Source organism: Oncorhynchus nerka, linkage group LG27 (genome assembly GCF_034236695.1).
Source record: "Oncorhynchus nerka isolate Pitt River linkage group LG27, Oner_Uvic_2.0, whole genome shotgun sequence".
Classification (NCBI taxonomy): Eukaryota; Metazoa; Chordata; class Actinopteri; order Salmoniformes; family Salmonidae; genus Oncorhynchus; species Oncorhynchus nerka.
In genome coordinates this window covers 106,939,330-106,961,333 of record NC_088422.1, presented here as the reverse complement: position 1 = coordinate 106,961,333, position 22,004 = coordinate 106,939,330, and the positions used below count along the sequence as shown (strand labels likewise).

Below are 22,004 nucleotides of genomic sequence, written 5' to 3'. Positions count from 1 at the left end.
GGAGATCAGCCAGTTAGACCTGTCAGACTCCATGGTAGAGAGATGTACTGTCTACTGTAGGGGAGATCAGCCAGTTAGACCTGTCAGACTCCATGGTAGAGAGATGTACTGTCTACTGTAGGGGAGATCAGCCAGTTAGACCTGTCAGACTCCATGGTAGAGAGATGTACTGTCTACTGTAGGGGAGATCAGCCAGTTAGACCTGTCAGACTCCATGGTAGAGAGATGTACTGTCTACTGTAGGGGAGATCAGCCAGTTAGACCTGTCAGACTCCATGGTAGAGAGATGTACTGTCTACTGTAGGGGAGATCAGCCAGTTAGACCTGTCAGACTCCATGGTAGAGAGATGTACTGTCTACTGTAGGGAGATCAGCCAGTTAGACCTGTCAGACTCCATGGTAGAGAGATGTACTGTCTACTGTAGGGGAGATCAGCCAGTTAGACTCCATGGTAGAGAGATGTACTGTCTACTGTAGGGGAGATCAGCCAGTTAGACCTGTCAGACTCCATGGTAGAGAGATGTACTGTCTACTGTAGGGGAGATCAGCCAGTTAGACCTGTCAGACTCCATGGTAGAGAGATGTACTGTCTACTGTAGGGGAGATCAGCCAGTTAGACCTGTCAGACTCCATGGTAGAGAGATGTACTGTCTACTGTAGGGGAGATCAGCCTGTTAGACCTGTCAGACTCCATGGTAGAGAGATGCACTGTCTACTGTAGGGGAGATCAGCCAGTTAGACTCCATGGTAGAGAGATGTACTGTCTACTGTAGGGGAGATCAGCCAGTCAGACTCCATGGTAGAGAGATGTACTGTCTACTGTAGGGGAGATCAGCCAGTCAGACCTGTCAGACTCCATGGTAGAGAGATGTACTGTCTACTGTAGGGGAGATCAGCCAGTTAGACCTGTCAGACTCCATGGTAGAGATGACTGTCTACTGTAGGGGAGATCAGCCAGTTAGACTCCATGGTAGAGAGATGTACTGTCTACTGTAGGGAGATCAGCCAGTTAGACCTGTCAGACTCCATGGTAGAGAGATGTACTGTCTACTGTAGGGGAGATCAGCCAGTTAGACCTGTCAGACTCCATGGTAGAGAGATGTACTGTCTACTGTAGGGGAGATCAGCCAGTTAGACCTGTCAGACTCCATGGTAGAGAGATGTACTGTCTACTGTAGGGGAGATCAGCCAGTTAGACTCCATGGTAGAGAGATGTACTGTCTACTGTAGGGAGATCAGCCAGTTAGACCTGTCAGACTCCATGGTAGAGAGATGTACTGTCTACTGTAGGGGAGATCAGCCAGTTAGACCTGTCAGACTCCATGGTAGAGAGATGTACTGTCTACTGTAGGGGAGATCAGCCAGAGACTCCATGGTAGAGAGATGTACTGTCTACTGTAGGGGAGATCAGCCAGTCAGACCTGTCAGACTCCATGGTAGAGAGATGTACTGTCTACTGTAGGGAGATCAGCCAGTTAGACCTGTCAGACTCCATGGTAGAGAGATGTACTGTCTACTGTAGGGGAGATCAGCCAGTTAGACCTGTCAGACTCCATGGTAGAGATGTACTGTCTACTGTAGGGGAGATCAGCCTGTCAGACTCCATGTAGAGATGTACTGTCTACTGTAGGGAGATCAGCCTGTTAGACCTGTCAGACTCCATGGTAGAGAGATGTACTGTCTACTGTAGGGGAGATCAGCCAGTTAGACTCCATGACTCCATGGTAGAGATGTACTGTCTACTGTAGGGGAGATCAGCCAGTCAGACTCCATGGTAGAGAGATGTACTGTCTACTGTAGGGGAGATCAGCCAGTTAGACTCCATGGTAGAGAGATGTACTGTCTACTGTAGGGGAGATCAGCCAGTTAGACCTGTCAGACTCCATGGTAGAGAGATGTACTGTCTACTGTAGGGGAGATCAGCCAGTTAGACTCCATGGTAGAGAGATGTACTGTCTACTGTAGGGGAGATCAGCCAGTTAGACCTGTCAGACTCCATGGTAGAGAGATGTACTGTCTACTGTAGGGGATCTCAGCCAGTTAGACCTGTCAGACTCCATGGTAGAGAGATGTACTGTCTACTGTAGGGGAGATCAGCCAGTTAGACCTGTCAGACTCCATGGTAGAGAGATGTACTGTCTACTGTAGGGGAGATCAGCCAGTTAGACTCCATGGTAGAGAGATGTACTGTCTACTGTAGGGGAGATCAGCCAGTTAGACCTGTCAGACTCCATGGTAGAGATGTACTGTCTACTGTAGGGGAGATCAGCCAGTTAGACTCCATGGTAGAGAGATGTATTGTCTACTGTAGGGGAGATCAGCCAGTTAGAGCTGTCAGACTCCATGGTAGAGAGATGTACTGTCTACTGTAGGGGAGATCAGCCAGTTAGACCTGTCAGACTCCATGGTAGAGAGATGTACTGTCTACTGTAGGGGAGATCAGCCAGTCAGACTCCATGGTAGCGAGATGTACCGTCTACTGTAGGGGAGATCAGCCAGTTAGACCTGTCAGACTCCATGGTAGAGAGATGTACTGTCTACTGTAGGGGAGATCAGCCAGTTAGACCTGTCAGACTCCATGGTAGAGAGATGTACTGTCTACTGTAGGGGAGATCAGCCAGTTAGACCTGTCAGACTCCATGGTAGAGAGATGTACTGTCTACTGTAGGGGAGATCAGCCAGTTAGACCTGTCAGACTCCATGGTAGAGAGATGTACTGTCTACTGTAGGGAGATCAGCCAGTTAGACCTGTCAGACTCCATGGTAGAGAGATGTACTGTCTACTGTAGGGGAGATCAGCCAGTTAGACCTGTCAGACTCCATGGTAGAGAGATGTACTGTCTACTGTAGGGGAGATCAGCCAGTTAGACCTGTCAGACTCCATGGTAGAGAGATGTACTGTCTACTGTAGGGGAGATCAGCCAGTTAGACTCCATGGTAGAGAGATGTACTGTCTACTGTAGGGGAGATCAGCCAGTTAGACCTGTCAGACTCCATGGTAGAGAGATGTACTGTCTACTGTAGGGGAGATCAGCCAGTTAGACTCCATGGTAGAGAGATGTACTGTCTACTGTAGGGGAGATCAGCCAGTTAGACCTGTCAGACTCCATGGTAGAGAGATGTACTGTCTACTGTAGGGGAGATCAGCCAGTTAGACCTGTCAGACTCCATGGTAGAGAGATGTACTGTCTACTGTAGGGGAGATCAGCCAGTTAGACCTGTCAGACTCCATGGTAGAAAGATGTACTGTCTACTGTAGGGGAGGTCAGCCTGTTAGACCTGTCAGACTCCATGGTAGAGAGATGCACTGTCTACTGTAGGGGAGATCAGCCAGTTAGACTCCATGGTAGAGAGATGTACTGTCTACTGTAGGGGAGATCAGCCAGTCAGACTCCATGGTAGAGAGATGTACTGTCTACTGTAGGGGAGATCAGCCAGTCAGACCTGTCAGACTCCATGGTAGAGAGATGTACTGTCTACTGTAGGGGAGATCAGCCAGTTAGACCTGTCAGACTCCATGGTAGAGAGATGCACTGTCTACTGTAGGGGAGATCAGCCAGTTAGACTCCATGGTAGAGAGATGTACTGTCTACTGTAGGGGAGATCAGCCAGTTAGACCTGTCAGACTCCATGGTAGAGAGATGTACTGTCTACTGTAGGGGAGATCAGCCAGTTAGACCTGTCAGACTCCATGGTAGAGAGATGTACTGTCTACTGTAGGGGAGATCAGCCAGTTAGACCTGTCAGACTCCATGGTAGAGAGATGTACTGTCTACTGTAGGGGAGATCAGCCAGTTAGACTCCATGGTAGAGAGATGTACTGTCTACTGTAGGGGAGATCAGCCAGTTAGACCTGTCAGACTCCATGGTAGAGATGTACTGTCTACTGTAGGGGAGATCAGCCAGTTAGACCTGTCAGACTCCATGGTCAGACTCCAGAGAGATGTACTGTCTACTGTAGGGGAGATCAGCCTGTCAGACTCCATGGTAGAGAGATGTACTGTCTACTGTAGGGGAGATCAGCCTGTTAGACCTGTCAGACTCCATGGTAGAGAGATGCACTGTCTACTGTAGGGGAGATCAGCCAGTTAGACTCAGACCATGGTAGAGATGTACTGTCTACTGTAGGGGAGATCAGATCAGACCTGTCAGACTCCATGGTAGAGAGATGTACTGTCTACTGTAGGGGAGATCAGCCAGTCAGACCTGTCAGACTCCATGGTAGAGAGATGCACTGTCTACTGTAGGGGAGATCAGCCAGTTAGACCTGTCAGACTCCATGGTAGAGAGATGTACTGTCTACTGTAGGGGAGATCAGCCAGTTAGACCTGTCAGACTCCATGGTAGAGAGATGTACTGTCTACTGTAGGGGAGATCAGCCAGTTAGACCTGTCAGACTCCATGGTAGAGAGATGTACTGTCTACTGTAGGGGAGATCAGCCAGTTAGACTCCATGGTAGAGAGATGTACTGTCTACTGTAGGGGAGATCAGCCAGTTAGACCTGTCAGACTCCATGGTAGAGAGATGTACTGTCTACTGTAGGGGAGATCAGCCAGTTAGACCTGTCAGACTCCATGGTAGAGAGATGTACTGTCTACTGTAGGGAGATCAGCCTGTCAGACTCCATGGTAGAGAGATGTACTGTCTACTGTAGGGGAGATCAGCCTGTTAGACCTGTCAGACTCCATGGTAGAGAGATGCACTGTCTACTGTAGGGGAGATCAGCCAGTTAGACTCCATGGTAGAGAGATGTACTGTCTACTGTAGGGGAGATCAGCCAGTCAGACTCCATGGTAGAGAGATGTACTGTCTACTGTAGGGGAGATCAGCCAGTCAGACCTGTCAGACTCCATGGTAGAGAGATGCACTGTCTACTGTAGGGGAGATCAGCCAGTTAGACCTGTCAGACTCCATGGTAGAGAGATGTACTGTCTACTGTAGGGGAGATCAGCCAGTTAGACCTGTCAGACTCCATGGTAGAGAGATGTACTGTCTACTGTAGGGGAGATCAGCCTGTCAGACTCCATGGTAGAGAGATGTACTGTCTACTGTAGGGGAGATCAGCCTGTTAGACCTGTCAGACTCCATGGTAGAGAGATGCACTGTCTACTGTAGGGGAGATCAGCCAGTTAGACTCCATGGTAGAGAGATGTACTGTCTACTGTAGGGGAGATCAGCCAGTCAGACTCCATGGTAGAGAGATGTACTGTCTACTGTAGGGGAGATCAGCCAGTTAGACTCCATGGTAGAGAGATGTACTGTCTACTGTAGGGGAGATCAGCCAGTTAGACCTGTCAGACTCCATGGTAGAGAGATGCACTGTCTACTGTAGGGGAGATCAGCCAGTTAGACTCCATGGTAGAGAGATGTACTGTCTACTGTAGGGGAGATCAGCCAGTTAGACCTGTCAGACTCCATGGTAGAGAGATGTACTGTCTACTGTAGGGGAGATCAGCCAGTTAGACCTGTCAGACTCCATGGTAGAGAGATGTACTGTCTACTGTAGGGGAGATCAGCCAGTTAGACTCCATGGTAGAGAGATGTACTGTCTACTGTAGGGGAGATCAGCCAGTTAGACCTGTCAGACTCCATGGTAGAGAGATGTACTGTCTACTGTAGGGGAGATCAGCCAGTTAGACCTGTCAGACTCCATGGTAGAGAGATGTACTGTCTACTGTAGGGGAGATCAGCCTGTCAGACTCCATGGTAGAGAGATGTACTGTCTACTGTAGGGGAGATCAGCCTGTTAGACCTGTCAGACTCCATGGTAGAGAGATGCACTGTCTACTGTAGGGGAGATCAGCCAGTTAGACTCCATGGTAGAGAGATGTACTGTCTACTGTAGGGGAGATCAGCCAGTCAGACTCCATGGTAGAGAGATGTACTGTCTACTGTAGGGGAGATCAGCCAGTCAGACCTGTCAGACTCCATGGTAGAGAGATGTACTGTCTACTGTAGGGGAGATCAGCCAGTTAGACCTGTCAGACTCCATGGTAGAGAGATGCACTGTCTACTGTAGGGGAGATCAGCCAGTTAGACTCCATGGTAGAGAGATGTACTGTCTACTGTAGGGGAGATCAGCCAGTTAGACCTGTCAGACTCCATGGTAGAGAGATGTACTGTCTACTGTAGGGGAGATCAGCCAGTTAGACCTGTCAGACTCCATGGTAGAGAGATGTACTGTCTACTGTAGGGGAGATCAGCCAGTTAGACCTGTCAGACTCCATGGTAGAGAGATGTACTGTCTACTGTAGGGGAGATCAGCCAGTTAGACTCCATGGTAGAGAGATGTACTGTCTACTGTAGGGGAGATCAGCCAGTTAGACCTGTCAGACTCCATGGTAGAGAGATGTACTGTCTACTGTAGGGGAGATCAGCCAGTTAGACCTGTCAGACTCCATGGTAGAGAGATGTACTGTCTACTGTAGGGGAGATCAGCCTGTCAGACTCCATGGTAGAGAGATGTACTGTCTACTGTAGGGGAGATCAGCCTGTTAGACCTGTCAGACTCCATGGTAGAGAGATGCACTGTCTACTGTAGGGGAGATCAGCCAGTTAGACTCCATGGTAGAGAGATGTACTGTCTACTGTAGGGGAGATCAGCCTGTTAGACCTGTCAGACTCCATGGTAGAGAGATGCACTGTCTACTGTAGGGGAGATCAGCCAGTTAGACTCCATGGTAGAGAGATGTACTGTCTACTGTAGAGGAGATCAGCCAGTCAGACTCCATGGTAGAGAGATGTACTGTCTACTGTAGGGGAGATCAGCCAGTCAGACCTGTCAGACTCCATGGTAGAGAGATGTACTGTCTACTGTAGGGGAGATCAGCCACTTAGACCTGTCAGACTCCATGGTAGAGAGATGCACTGTCTACTGTAGGGGAGATCAGCCAGTTAGACTCCATGGTAGAGAGATGTACTGTCTACTGTAGGGGAGATCAGCCAGTTAGACCTGTCAGACTCCATGGTAGAGAGATGTACTGTCTACTGTAGGGGAGATCAGCCAGTTAGACCTGTCAGACTCCATGGTAGAGAGATGTACTGTCTACTGTAGGTGAGATCAGCCAGTTAGACCTGTCAGACTCCATGGTAGAGAGATGTACTGTCTACTGTAGGGTAGATCAGCCAGTTAGACCTGTCAGACTCCATGGTAGAAAGATGTACTGTCTACTGTAGGGGAGATCAGCCAGTTAGACCTGTCAGACTCCATGGTAGAGAGATGTACTGTCTACTGTAGGGGAGATCAGCCAGTTAGACCTGTCAGTCTCCATGGTAGAGAGATGTACTGTCTACTGTAGGGGAGATCAGCCAGTTAGACCTGTCAGACTCCATGGTAGAGAGATGTACTGTCTACTGTAGGGGAGATCAGCCAGTTAGACCTGTCAGACTCCATGGTAGAGAGATGTACTGTCTACTGTAGGGGAGATCAGCCAGTTAGACTCCATGGTAGAGAGATGTACTGTCTACTGTAGGGGAGATCAGCCAGTTAGACCTGTCAGACTCCATGGTAGAGAGATGTACTGTCTACTGTAGGGGAGATCAGCCTGTCAGACTCCATGGTAGAGAGATGTACTGTCTACTGTAGGGGAGATCAGCCAGTTAGACCTGTCAGACTCCATGGTAGAGAGATGTACTGTCTACTGTAGGGGAGATCAGCCAGTCAGACCTGTCAGACTCCATGGTAGAGAGATGTACTGTCTACTGTAGGGGAGATCAGCCAGTTAGACCTGTCAGACTCCATGGTAGAGAGATGTACTGTCTACTGTAGGGGAGATCATCCAGTTAGACTCCATGGTAGAGAGATGTACTGTCTACTGTAGGGGGGAGGTGAATCACAGAGCACCTAGCATGCTACTCCTGTTGTATTATCTCAGCGGTGTAGCGGGTGTTTTAGTGGGAGTTGGGCTGGGGGACCCTAGTCTGTCCTCTGACAAAAGCTCCAGGGCAAGTCTGGTGTTTGGGTACCTGAGTTTAGCCACTTTGTGTTTGGGTACCTGAGCTTAGCCACTTTGTGTTTGGGTACCTGAAAGGAGCCACTTTGTGTTTGGGTACCTGAGCTTAGCCACTTTGTGTTTGGGTACCTGAGCTGAGCCACTTTGTGTTTGGGTACCTGAGCTGAGCCACTTTGTGTTTGGGTACCTGAGTTTAGCCACTTTGTGTTTGGGTACCTGAGCTGAGCCACTTTGTGTTTGGGTACCTGAGCTTAGCCACTTTGTGTTTGGGTACCTGAGCTGAGCCACTTTGTGTTTGGGTACCTGAGCTGAGCCACTTTGTGTTTGGGTACCTGAGCTTAGCCACTTTGTGTTTGGGTACCTGAGCTTAGCCACTTTGTGTTTGGGTACCTGAGTTTAGCCACTTTGTGTTTGGGTACCTGAGTTTAGCCACTTTGTGTTTGGGTACCTGAGTTTAGCCACTTTGTGTTTGGGTACCTGAGCTTAGCCACTTTGTGTTTGGGTACCTGAATTTAGCCACTTTGTGTTTGGGTACCTGAGTTTAGCCACTTTGTGTTTGGGTACCTGAGCTTAGCCACTTTGTGTTTGGGTACCTGAGCTGAGCCACTTTGTGTTTGGGTACCTGAGCTTAGCCACTTTGTGTTTGGGTACCTGAGCTTAGCCACTTTGTGTTTGGGTACCTGAGCTTAGCCACTTTGTGTTTGGGTACCTGAGCTTAGCCACTTTGTGTTTGGGTACCTGAGCTTAGCCACTTTGTGTTTGGGTACCTGAGCTTAGCCACTTTGTGTTTGGGTACCTGAATCAATCAATCAATCAATCAATCAATTTCTGTCTGTCTGTCTGTCTGTCTGTCTGTCTGTCTGTCTGTCTGTCTCTGTGATAAACCAAGTAAATTTTGACTGCGATGTTATACTGAAATACCCTACCTTGAAATACCCTCCCTCCCTCCCTCCCTCCCTCTCTCTCCCTCCCTCCCTCCCTCCCTCCCTCCCTCCCTCCCTCCTCCCCCTCCCTCCCTCCCTCCCTCCCTCCCTCCCTCCCCTCCCCCTCCCTCCCTCCCTCACCAGTGATGTTCCTGAGGTGTGTCCCCAGTAGGTTCCACCCATCAGGCAGGTCCAGGTGTCTCAGTGCCAGGGACAGACTTTCATCCAGTCTCTCACATTCCTCCAGAGGGATCTGACACTCATCGAGTAACAGCGCCCCCTCAAGGCCGTCTGGTCTCCCTGCAGTGCTCACCTAGGTTGAGGATACCAGGTGAGGACAATGTTATATTCACGTGCAACGGGCTTTAAAAAATAAACATATTCATGGGAGCACCTTTGTTCAAAATACTCTTGACTCAATGTTCATATTTTCAACCTAGATGCTCACCAGAAACTGGGCCATGTCGAAGGCCAGGTCCTGGACGAAGTTGAACCTCTGCTCCGCCACCGCCACCACAGACACCGGGGATTCACCGGCCGGGAGGTGGCCGGGTCGGGCCCTGCACAGGGTGACCTGCACCGCCTCACAGCAGTCATGGGCTGGGGGACAGAGATGAGAAGAGAGGAGAGGAGAGAGTTAGAGATGGGGAGAAGAGAGAGACAAATGCAGGAAGAGATATGAGGAGAGAGGAGATAGGAGAGAGGAGAGAGGCATATGGGGGAAATAGATGAGGACAGGAGAGAGGAGAGAGGCATATGGGGGAAATAGATGAGGACAGGAGAGAGGAGAGAGGCATATGGGGGAAATAGATGAGGACAGGAGAGAGGAGAGAGGCATATGGGGGAAATAGATGAGGACAGGAGAGAGGAGAGAGGCATATGGGGGAAATAGATGAGGACAGGAGAGAGGAGAGAGGAGAGAGACATATGGAGGAAATAGATGAGGACAGGAGAGAGGAGAGAGGAGAGAGACATATGGAGGAAATAGATGAGGACAGGAGAGAGGAGAGAGACATATGGAGGAAATAGATGAGGACAGGAGAGAGGAGATAGGAGAGAGACATATGGAGGAAGAGATATGAGGAGAGAGGAGATAGGAGAGAGGAGAGAGACATATGGGGGAAATAGATGAGGACAGGAGAGAGGAGAGAGACATAGAGAGAGACATATGGAGGAAATAGATGAGGACAGGAGAGAGGAGAGAGGAGAGAGACATATGGAGGAAATAGATGAGGACAGGAGAGAGGAGAAAGACATATGGAGGAAATAGATGAGGACAGGAGATAGGAGAGAGGAGAGAGGAGAGACATATGGAGGAAATAGATGAGGACAGGAGAGAGGAGAGAGACATATGGGGGAAATAGATGAGGAGATAGGAGAGAGACATATGGGGGAAATAGATGCGGACAGGAGAGAGGAGAGAGGAGAGAGGAGAGACAGAGAGAGGAGAGAGGAGAGAGACATATGGAGGAAATAGATGAGGACAGGAGAGAGGAGAGAGACATATGGGGGAAATAGATGAGGACAGGAGAGAGGAGATAGGAGAGAGACATATGGGAGAAATAGATGAGGACAGGAGAGAGGAGAGAGGAGAGAGGAGAGACATATGGAGGAAATAGATGAGGACAGGAGAGAGGAGAAAGACATATGGAGGAAATAGATGAGGACAGGAGACAGGAGAGAGGATAGAGGAGAGAGGAGAGACATATGGAGGAAATAGATGAGGACAGGAGAGAGGAGAGAGACATATGGAGGAAATAGATGAGGACAGGAGAGAGGAGAGAGGAGAGAGACATATGGAGGAAATAGATGAGGACAGGAGAGAGGAGAAAGACATATGGAGGAAATAGATGAGGACAGGGGGACAGGAGAGAGATGAGGAGAGAGAGAGAGACATATGGAGGAAATAGATGAGGACAGGGGAGAGAGAGAGACATAGAGAGAGACATATGGAGGAAATAGATGAGGACAGGAGAGAGAGAGAGAGAAAGACATATGGAGGAAATAGATGAGGACAGGAGAGAGAGAGAGAGAGACATATGGAGGAAATAGATGAGGACAGGAGAGAGGAGAGAGACATAGAGAGTGACATATGGAGGAAATAGATGAGGACAGGAGAGAGGAGAAAGACATATGGAGGAAATAGATGAGGACAGGAGAGAGGAGAGAGGAGAGAGGAGAGAGGAGAGACATATGGAGGAAATAGATGAGGACAGGAGAGAGGAGAGAGGAGAAAGACATATGGAGGAAATAGATGAGGACAGGAGAGAGGAGAGAGGAGAGAGGAGAGACATATGGAGGAAATAGATGAGGACAGGAGAGAGGAGAGAGGAGAGAGACATATGGAGGAAATAGAGAGGACAGGAGAGAGGAGAGAGGAGAGAGGAGAGAGACATATGGAGGAAATAGATGAGGACAGGAGAGAGGAGAGAGACATATGGAGGAAATAGATGAGGACAGGAGACAGGAGAGAGACATATGGGGGAAATAGATGAGGACAGGAGACAGGAGAGAGGATAGAGGAGAGAGACATATGGAGGAAATAGATGAGGACAGGAGAGAGGAGAGAGACATAGAGAGAGACATATGGAGGAAATAGATGAGGACAGGAGAGAGGAGAAAGACATATGGAGGAAATAGATGAGGACAGGAGACAGGAGAGAGGAGAGAGACATATGCAGGAAATAGATGAGGACAGGAGAGAGGAGATAGGAGAGAGACATATGGAGGAAATAGATGAGGACAGGAGAGACTGGAGAGAGGAGAGACATATGGAGGAAATAGATGAGGACAGGAGAGGAGAGAGACATATGGAGGAAATAGATGAGGACAGGAGACAGGAGAGAGGAGAGAGACATATGGAGGAAATAGATGAGGACAGGAGAGAGGAGAGAGGAGAGAGGAGAGACAGAGAGAGGAGAGAGACATATGGAGGAAATAGATGAGGACAGGAGACTGGAGAGAGGAGAGAGACATATGGAGGAAATAGATGAGGACAGGAGAGAGGAGAGAGGAGAGAGGAGAGAGGAGAGACAGAGAGAGGAGAGAGGAGAGAGACATATGGAGGAAATAGATGAAGACAGGAGACAGGAGAGAGACATATGGGGGAAATAGATGAGGACAGGAGACAGGAGAGAGGATAGAGGAGAGAGACATATGGAGGAAATAGATGAGGACAGGAGAGAGGAGGGAGACATAGAGAGAGACATATGGAGGAAATAGATGAGGACAGGAGAGAGGAGAAAGACATATGGAGGAAATAGATGAGGACAGGAGAGAGGAGAGAGACATATGGAGGAAATAGATGAGGACAGGAGAGAGGAGAGAGGAGAGAGGAGAGACAGAGAGAGGAGAGAGACATATGGAGGAAATAGATGAGGAGAGGAGAGAGGAGAGAGGAGAGACATATGGAGGAAATAGATGAGGACAGGAGAGAGGAGATAGGAGAGAGGAGAGACAGAGAGAGGAGAGAGACATATGGAGGAAATAGATGAGGACAGGAGAGAGGAGATAGGAGAGAGGAGAGACAGAGAGAGGAGAGAGGAGAGAGACATATGGAGGAAATAGATGAGGACAGGAGAGAGGAGAGAGGAGAGAGGAGAGACAGAGAGAGGAGAGAGACATATGGAGGAAATAGATGAGGAAAGGAGAGAGGAGATAGGAGAGAGGAGAGACAGAGAGAGGAGAGAGGAGAGAGACATATGGAGGAAATAGATGAGGACAGGAGAGAGGAGAGAGACATATGGGGGAAATAGATGAGGACAGGAGAGAGGAGAGAGGAGAGACATATGGAGGAAATAGATGAGGAGAGGAGAGAGGAGAGAGGAGAGAGGAGAGAGACATATGGAGGAAATAGATGAGGACAGGAGAGAGGAGAGAGGAGAGACATATGGAGGAAATAGATGAGGAGAGGAGAGAGGATAGTGTGTATTTATTCCTCATGTTATAAGTTTTCTATTATTTCTCTTTTCTTCTCTCTGTATTTCTATTTGTATTCATTATGGATCCCCATTAGTTCCTGTTGCCAAGGCAGCAGCTACTCTTCCTGGGGTTTATTATGAATCCCCATTAGTTCCTGTTGCCAAGGCAGCAGCTACTCTTCCTGGGGTTTATTATGAATCCCCATTAGTTCCTGTTGCCAAGGCAGCAGCTACTCTTCCTGGGGTTTATTATGAATCCCCATTAGTTCCTGTTGCCAAGGCAGCAGCTACACTTCCTGGGGTTTATTATGGACCCCCATTAGTTCCTGCCAAGGCAGCAGCTACTCTTCCTGGGGTTTATTATGGATCCCCATTAGTTCCTGCCAGGGCAGCAGCTACTCTTCCTGGGGTTTATTATGGATCCCCATTAGTTCCTGCCAAGGCAGCAGCTACTCTTCCTGGGGTCCAAACACATTAATTAAGGCACCTACATCACAAATACAGTGCACTCTTGACAATTTCCAATTTGTTTTGACATTACAGCCTAATTCTCAAATGGATTAAATAAATATAAAATCCTTATCAATCTACACACAATACCCCATGAATACATCACAATACCCCATGATGACATCACAATACCCCATGATGACATCACAATACCCCATGATGACATCACAATACCCCATGATGACATCACAATACCCCATGATGACATCACAATACCCCATGATGACATCACAATACCCCATGATGACATCACAATAGCCCATGATGACATCACAATACCCCATGATGACATCACAATACCCCATGATGACATCACAATACCCCATGAATACATCACAATACCCCATGATGACATCACAATACCCCATGAATACATCACAATACCCCATGATGACATCACAATACCCCATGAATACATCACAATACCCCATGATGACATCACAATACCCCATGAATACATCACAATACCCCATGATGACATCACAATACCCCATGAATACATCACAATACCCCATGATGACATCACAATACCCCATGAATACATCACAATACCCCATGATGACATCACAATACCCCATGAATACATCACAATACCCCATGATGACATCACAATACCCCATGATGACATCACAATACCCCATGATGACATCACAATACCCCATGATGACATCACAATACCCCATGATGACATCACAATACCCCATGATGACATCACAATACCCCACGATGACATCACAATAGCCCATGATGACATCACAATACCCCATGATGACATCACAATACCCCATGATGACAAGGCAAAAACTGGTTAATAATAAAAAACAGAAATATCATATTTTCGTGCTTATTCATACCCTTTGCTTTGAGACTCTAAATTGATCATTGATCATCCTTGAGATGTTTCTACAACTTGACTGGAGTCCACCTGTGGTAAATTCTATTGATTGGACATGATTTGGAAAGGCACACACCTGTCTATATAAAGGTCCCACAGTTAACAGAGCATGTCAGAGTAAAAACCAAGACATGAGGTTGAAGGAATTGTCCGTAGAGCTCCGAGACAGGATAATGACATCACAATACCCCATAATGACATCACAATACCCCATAATGACAGGATTGTGTCGAGGCACAGATCTGGGGAAGGGTACCAAAACATTTCTGCAGCATTGAAGGTTCCCATCATTATATCAATCTTAATAAATGGAAGACGTTTGGAACCAGCAAGACTCTACCTAGAGCTGGCCGCCCAGCCAAAATGAGCTGTCGGAGGAGGAGGGCCTTGGTCAGGGAGGTGACCAAGAACCCGATGGTCACCTTGACAGAGCTCTGGAGTTCCTCTGAGGAGATGGGAATCTTCCAGAAGGACAACCATCTCTGCACACCACCAATCAGGCTTTTATGGTAGAATAGCCTGACGGAAGCCACTCCTCAGTAAAAGGCACATGATAGCCCGCTTGGAGTTTGCCCGAAAGGCACCTAAAGACTCTTAGACCATTAGAAACAAGATTCTCTGTTCTGATGAAACCAATATTGAATTCTTTGGCCTGAATGCAAAGAAGAATGGGAGAAACTCCCCAAATACAGGTGTGCCAAGCTTGTAGTGTCATACCCGAGAAGACTCAAGGCTGTTTATCGCTGCCAAAGGTGCTTCTGAGTAAAGGGCCTGAATAATTATGTAAATATAATATTTCCGTTTTTTTAATGCTTTTTGCTTCATCATTATGTTGTATTGTGTAGATTGATGTATAGACTGATGTGTAGATTGATGTGTAGACTGCTGTGTAGATTGATGTGTAGACTGATGTGTAGATTGATGTATAGACTGATGTGTAGATTGATGTATAGACTGATGTGTAGACTGATGTGTAGACTGATGTGTAGACTGATGTATAGACTGATGTGTAGATTGATGTGTAGACTGATGTGTAGACTGATGTATAGACTGATGTATAGACTGATGTGTAGACTGATGTATAGACTGATGTGTAGACTGATGTGTAGATTGATGTGTAGACTGATGTGTAGATTGATGTATAGACTGATGTGTAGACTGATGTGTAGACTGATGTGTAGACTGATGTGTAGATTGATGTATAGACTGATGTGTAGACTGATGTATAGACTGATGTATAGATTGATGTATAGACTGATATGTAGATTGATGTATAGACTGATGTGTAGATTGATGTGTAGACTGATGTGTAGACTGATGTGTAGACTGATGTGTAGACTGATGTGTAGATTGATGTATAGACTGATGTGTAGACTGATGTGTAGACTGATGTGTAGACTGATGTATAGACTGATGTGTAGACTTATGTGTAGACTGATGTGTAGATTGATGTGTAGACTGATGTGTAGATTGATGTATATACTGATGTATAGACTGATGTGTAGATTGATGTATATACTGATGTATAGACTGATGTGTAGACTGATGTGTAGATTGATGTATATACTGATGTATAGATTGATGTGTAGACTGATGTGTAGATTGATGTGTAGACTGATGTATAGACTGATGTGTAGACTGATGTGTAGATTGATGTATAGACTGATGTGTAGACTGATGTGTAGACTGATGTGTATATTGATGTGTAGACTGATGTGTAGACTGATGTGTAGACTGATGTATATACTGATGTGTAGATTGATGTGTAGACTGATGTGTAGACTGATGTATAGACTGATGTGTAGATTGATGTGTAGACTGATGTGTAGATTGATGTATAGACTGATGTGTAGACTGATGTGTAGACTGATGTAAATACTGATGTGTAGATTGATGTGTAGACTGATGTGTAGACTGATGTATAGACTGATGTGTAGATTGATGTATAGACTGATGTGTAGACTGATGTAAATACTGATGTGTAGATTGATGTGTAGACTGATGTGTAGACTGATGTATAACTGATAGACTGATGTGTAGACTGATGTGTAGATTGATGTGTAGACTGATGTGTAGACTGATGTATAGACTGATGTGTAGACTGATGTGTAGATTGATGTGTAGATTGATGTGTAGATTGATGTGTAGACTGATGTATAGACTGATGTGTAGACTGATGTATAGACTGATGTATAGACTGATGTGTAGATTGATGTGTAGACTGATGTGTAGATTGATGTATATACTGATGTATAGACTGATGTGTAGATTGATGTATATACTGATGTATAGATTGATGTGTAGACTGATGTGTAGATTGATGTGTAGACTGATGTGTAGATTGATGTGTAGACTGATGTGTAGATTGATGTATAGACTGATGTGTAGATTGATGTGTAGACTGATGTGTAGATTGATGTGTAGATTGATGTGTAGACTGATGTATAGACTGATGTATAGACTGATGTGTAGACTGATGTGTAGATTGATGTATATACTGATGTATAGATTGATGTGTAGACTGATGTGTAGACTGATGTATAGACTGATGTGTAGACTGATGTGTAGACTGATAGATTGATGTGTAGACTGATGTGTAGATTGATGTATAGACTGATGTATAGACTGATGTATAGATTGATGTATAGACTGATGTATAGACTGATGTATAGACTGATGTGTAGATTGATGTATAGACTGATGTAAATACTGATGTGTAGATTGATGTGTAGACTGATGTATATACTGATGTGTAGATTGATGTGTAGACTGATGTGTAGACTGATGTGTAGACTGATGTGTAGACTGATGTGTAGATTGATGTGTAGACTGATGTGTAGATTGATGTGTAGACTGATGTGTAGATTGATGTGTAGACTGATGTGTAGATTGATGTGTAGACTGATGTATAGACTGATGTGTAGACTGATGTGTAGACTGATGTATAGACTGATGTGTAGACTGATGTAAATAGATTGATGTGTAGACTGATGTGTAGACTGATGTGTAGACTGATGTGTAGATTGATGTGTAGACTGATGTGTAGACTGATGTGTAGACTGATGTATAGACTGATGTGTAGATTGATGTGTAGACTGATGTATAGACTGATGTGTAGACTGATGTGTAGATTGATGTGTAGATTGATGTGTAGACTGATGTGTAGACTGATGTGTAGACTGATGTGTAGACTGATGTGTAGACTGATGTGTATATTGATGTGTAGACTGATGTGTAGATTGATGTGTAGACTGATGTGTAGACTGATGTGTAGATTGATGTGTAGATTGATGTGTAGACTGATGTGTAGACTGATGTGTAGACTGATGTATAGACTGATGTGTAGACTGATGTGTATATTGATGTGTAGACTGATGTGTAGATTGATGTGTAGACTGATGTGTAGACTGATGTGTAGACTGATGTATAGACTGATGTATAGACTGATGTGTAGATTGATGTGTAGACTGATGTGTAGATTGATGTATAGACTGATGTGTAGACTGATGTGTAGACTGATGTATAGACTGATGTGTAGACTGATGTGTAGATTGATGTGTAGATTGATGTATAGACTGATGTGTAGACTGATGTGTAGACTGATGTGTAGACTGATGTGTAGACTGATGTGTAGACCGATGTGTAGACTGATGTATAGACGGATGTATAGACTGATGTGTAGATTGATGTGTAGACTGATGTATAGATTGATGTGTAGACTGATGTATAGACTGATGTGTCAACACCTCTTACAAAAACAAGTAGTGATGAAGTCAATCTCTCCTCCACTTTCAGCCAGGAGAGATTGACTTTAAGGGCCAGCCAGGAGAGATTGACTTTAAGGACCAGCCATGCTGCCCTGTTCAGAACCAATTGTAATGTTCTTTGTCCCTTTTTGTGGCACCAGACCACACAACTGAACAGTCGTCCAGGTGAGACAGAACTGTCTAGGCCCCTTACATGTCATGCCTAAATTTACTAAACTGGCCAATGAGAAACATCATTAGTTTTTATGATGTTTTATGATGAATGATGAATGAGCCATCTGATTAAATTAATGATGAAGCTTGAGTTTGCCTTTTTGCCAAACATTTCATTGAAGCTCCAAAGCTTTTTAATGTCATTCTTTGTCATTTATCTTTGTTTCATAGTGTAGTTTCTTCTTATTTTTATTTCTTTTAGTCACATGATTTCTTCATACGTTTGCCAGCCAGACCTATAACCATACAATTCTTCCAATCCTCATTCCTCTTAAACATACAATTCTTCAATTCCTCATCCCTCCCAACCATACAATTCTTCAAATCCTCATCCCTCCCAACCATACAATTCTTCAATTCCTCATCCCTCCCAACCATACAATTCTTCAATTCCTCATCCCTCCCAACCATACAATTCTTCAATTCCTCATCCCTCTCAACCATACAATTCTTCAATTCCTCATCCCTCTCAACCATACAATTCTTCAATTCCTCATCCCTCCCAACCTTACAATTCTTCAATTCCTCATCAATCTAAGGGGATTTAACAGTTTTTACTGTCATTTTCTTAATGAGCTTATTAGTAACTGGAATAATAAGCAATTTCATAAATGTGTCAAGTGCAGCGTCTGGTTGCTCCTCATTACACACCACAGGCCAGCAGCGTCTGGTTGCTCCTCATTACACACCACAGACCAGCAGCGTCTGGTTGCTCCTCATTACACACCACAGACCAGCAGCGTCTGGTTGCTCCTCATTACACACCACAGACCAGCAGCGTCTGGTTGGTCCTCATTACACACCACAGACCAGCAGCGTCTGGTTGCTCCTCATTACACACCACAGACCAGCAGCGTCTGGTTGCTCCTCATTACACACCACAGACCAGCAGCGTCTGGTTGCTCCTCATTAAACACCACAGACCAGCAGCGTCTGGTTGCTCCTCATTACACACCACAGACCAGCAGCGTCTGGTTGCTCCTCATTACACACCACAGACCAGCAGCGTCTGGTTGCTCCTCATTACACACCACAGACCAGCAGCGTCTGGTTGCTCCTCATTACACACCACAGACCAGCAGCGTCTGGTTGCTCCTCATTACACACCACAGACCAACAGCGTCTGGTTGCTCCTCATTAAACACCACAGACCAGCAGCGTCTGGTTGCTCCTCATTACACACCACAGACCAGCAGCGTCTGGTTGCTCCTCATTACACACCACAGACCAGCAGCGTCTGGTTGCTCCTCATTACACACCACAGACCAGCAGCGTCTGGTTGCTCCTCATTACACACCACAGACCAGCAGCGTCTGGTTGCTCCTCATTACACACCACAGACCAGCAGCGTCTGGTTGCTCCTCATTACACACCACAGACCAGCAGCGTCTGGTTGCTCCTCATTAAACACCACAGACCAGCAGCGTCTGGTTGCTCCTCATTACACACCACAGACCAGCAGCGTCTGGTTGCTCCTCATTACACACCACAGACCAGCAGCGTCTGGTTGCTCCTCATTACACACCACAGACCAGCAGCGTCTGGTTGCTCCTCATTACACACCACAGACCAGCAGCATCTGGTTGCTCCTCATTACACACCACAGACCAGCAGCGTCTGGTTGCTCCTCATTACACACCACAGACCAGCAGCATCTGGTTGCTCCTCATTACACACCACAGACCAGCAGCGTCTGGTTGCTCCTCATTACACACCACAGACCAGCAGCGTCTGGTTGCTCCTCATTACACACCACAGACCAGCAGCGTCTGGTTGCTCCTCATTACACACCACAGACCAGCAGCGTCTGGTTGCTCCTCATTACACACCACAGACCAGCAGCGTCTGGTTGCTCCTCATTACACACCACAGACCAGCAGCGTCTGGTTGCTCCTCATTACACACCACAGACGAGCAGCATCTGGTTGCTCCTCATTAAACACCAAAGACCAGCAGCGTCTGGTTGCTCCTCATTAAACACCACAGACCAGCAGCGTCTGGTTGCTCCTCATTACACACCACAGACCAGCAGCGTCTGGTTGCTCCTCATTACACACCACAGACCAGCAGCGTCTGGTTGCTCCTCATTACACACCACAGACCAGCAGCGTCTGGTTGCTCCTCATTACCTCATTATAGACCAGCAAATATTATTTACATCATCAACATAGGAATCACTACAGAACGTATTGTATGACCTCTTATGCACTATATTAGACCCAGCCTGACCTCTTATACACTATATTAGACCCAGCCTGACCTCTTATACACTATATTAGACCCAGCCTGACCTCTTATACACTATATTAGGCCCAGCCTGACCTCTTATACACTATATTAGACCCAGCCTGACCTCTTATACACTATATTAGGCCCAGCCTGACCTCTTATACACTATATTAGGCCCAGCCTGACCTCTTATACACTATATTAGGCCCAGCCTGACCTCTTATACACTATATTAGGCCCAGCCTGACCTCTTATACACTATATTAGACCCAGCCTGACCTCTTATACACTATATTAGACCCAGCCTGACCTCTTATACACTATATTAGACCCAGCCTGACCTCTTATACACTATTTTAGGCCCAGCCTGACCTCTTATACACTATATTAGGCCCAGTCTGACCTCTTATACACTATATTAGACCCAGCCTGACCTCTTATACACTATATTAGGCCCAGCCTGACCTCTTATACATTATATTAGGCCCAGCCTGACCTCTTATACACTATATTAGGCCCAGCCTGACCTCTTATACACTATATTAGGCCCAGCCTGACCTCTTATACACTATATTAGGCCCAGCCTGACCTCTTATACACTATATTAGACCCAGCCTGACCTCTTATACACTATATTAGACCCAGCCTGACCTCTTATACACTATATTAGACCCAGCCTGACCTCTTATACACTATATTAGGCCCAGCCTGACCTCTTATACACTATATTAGACCCAGCCTGACCTCTTATACACTATATTAGGCCCAGCCTGACCTCTTATACACTATATTAGGCCCAGCCTGACCTCTTATACACTATATTAGCCCAGCCTGACCTCTTATACACTATATTAGACCCAGCCTGACCTCTTATACACTATATTAGACCCAGCCTGACCTCTTATACACTATATTAGACCCAGCCTGACCTCTTATACACTATATTAGGCCCAGCCTGACCTCTTATACACTATATTAGGCCCAGCCTGACCTCTTATACACTATATTAGGCCCAGCCTGACCTCTTATACACTATATTAGGCCCAGCCTGACCTCTTATACACTATATTAGGCCCAGCCTGACCTCTTATACACTATATTAGACCCAGCCTTACCTCTTATACACTATATTAGACCCAGCCTGACCTCTTATACACTATTTTAGGCCCAGCCTGACCTCTTATACACTATATTAGGCCCAGTCTGACCTCTTATACACTATATTAGACCCAGCCTGACCTCTTATACACTATATTAGGCCCAGCCTGACCTCTTATACACTATATTAGACCCAGCCTGACCTCTTATACACTATATTAGGCCCAGCCTGACCTCTTATACACTATATTAGGCCCAGCCTGACCTCTTATACACTATATTAGGCCCAGCCTGACCTCTTATACACTATATTAGACCCAGCCTGACCTCTTATACACTATATTAGACCCAGCCTGACCTCTTATACACTATATTAGGCCCAGCCTGACCTCTTATACACTATATTAGGCCCAGCCTGACCTCTTATACACTATATTAGGCCCAGCCTGACCTCTTATACACTATATTAGGCCCAGCCTGACCTCTTATACACTAT

At 46.3% G+C, this 22,004-nt stretch overlaps 1 protein-coding gene across 1 annotated transcript in view; it reads right to left on the bottom strand.

Moving 5' to 3' along the window:
- Positions 1-22,004, bottom strand: part of LOC135565166 (protein SON-like) — a 157,086-nt gene that overhangs the window by 112,682 nt on the left and 22,400 nt on the right. Inside the window, exons 4-5 of the mRNA XM_065011229.1 lie at positions 9,325-9,476; positions 9,018-9,189 (exon numbers count right to left, since the gene is read on the bottom strand). Of these exons, the coding sequence (XP_064867301.1) occupies positions 9,018-9,189; positions 9,325-9,476 (324 nt within the window). The remainder of the gene's footprint in view (positions 1-9,017; positions 9,190-9,324; positions 9,477-22,004) is intronic.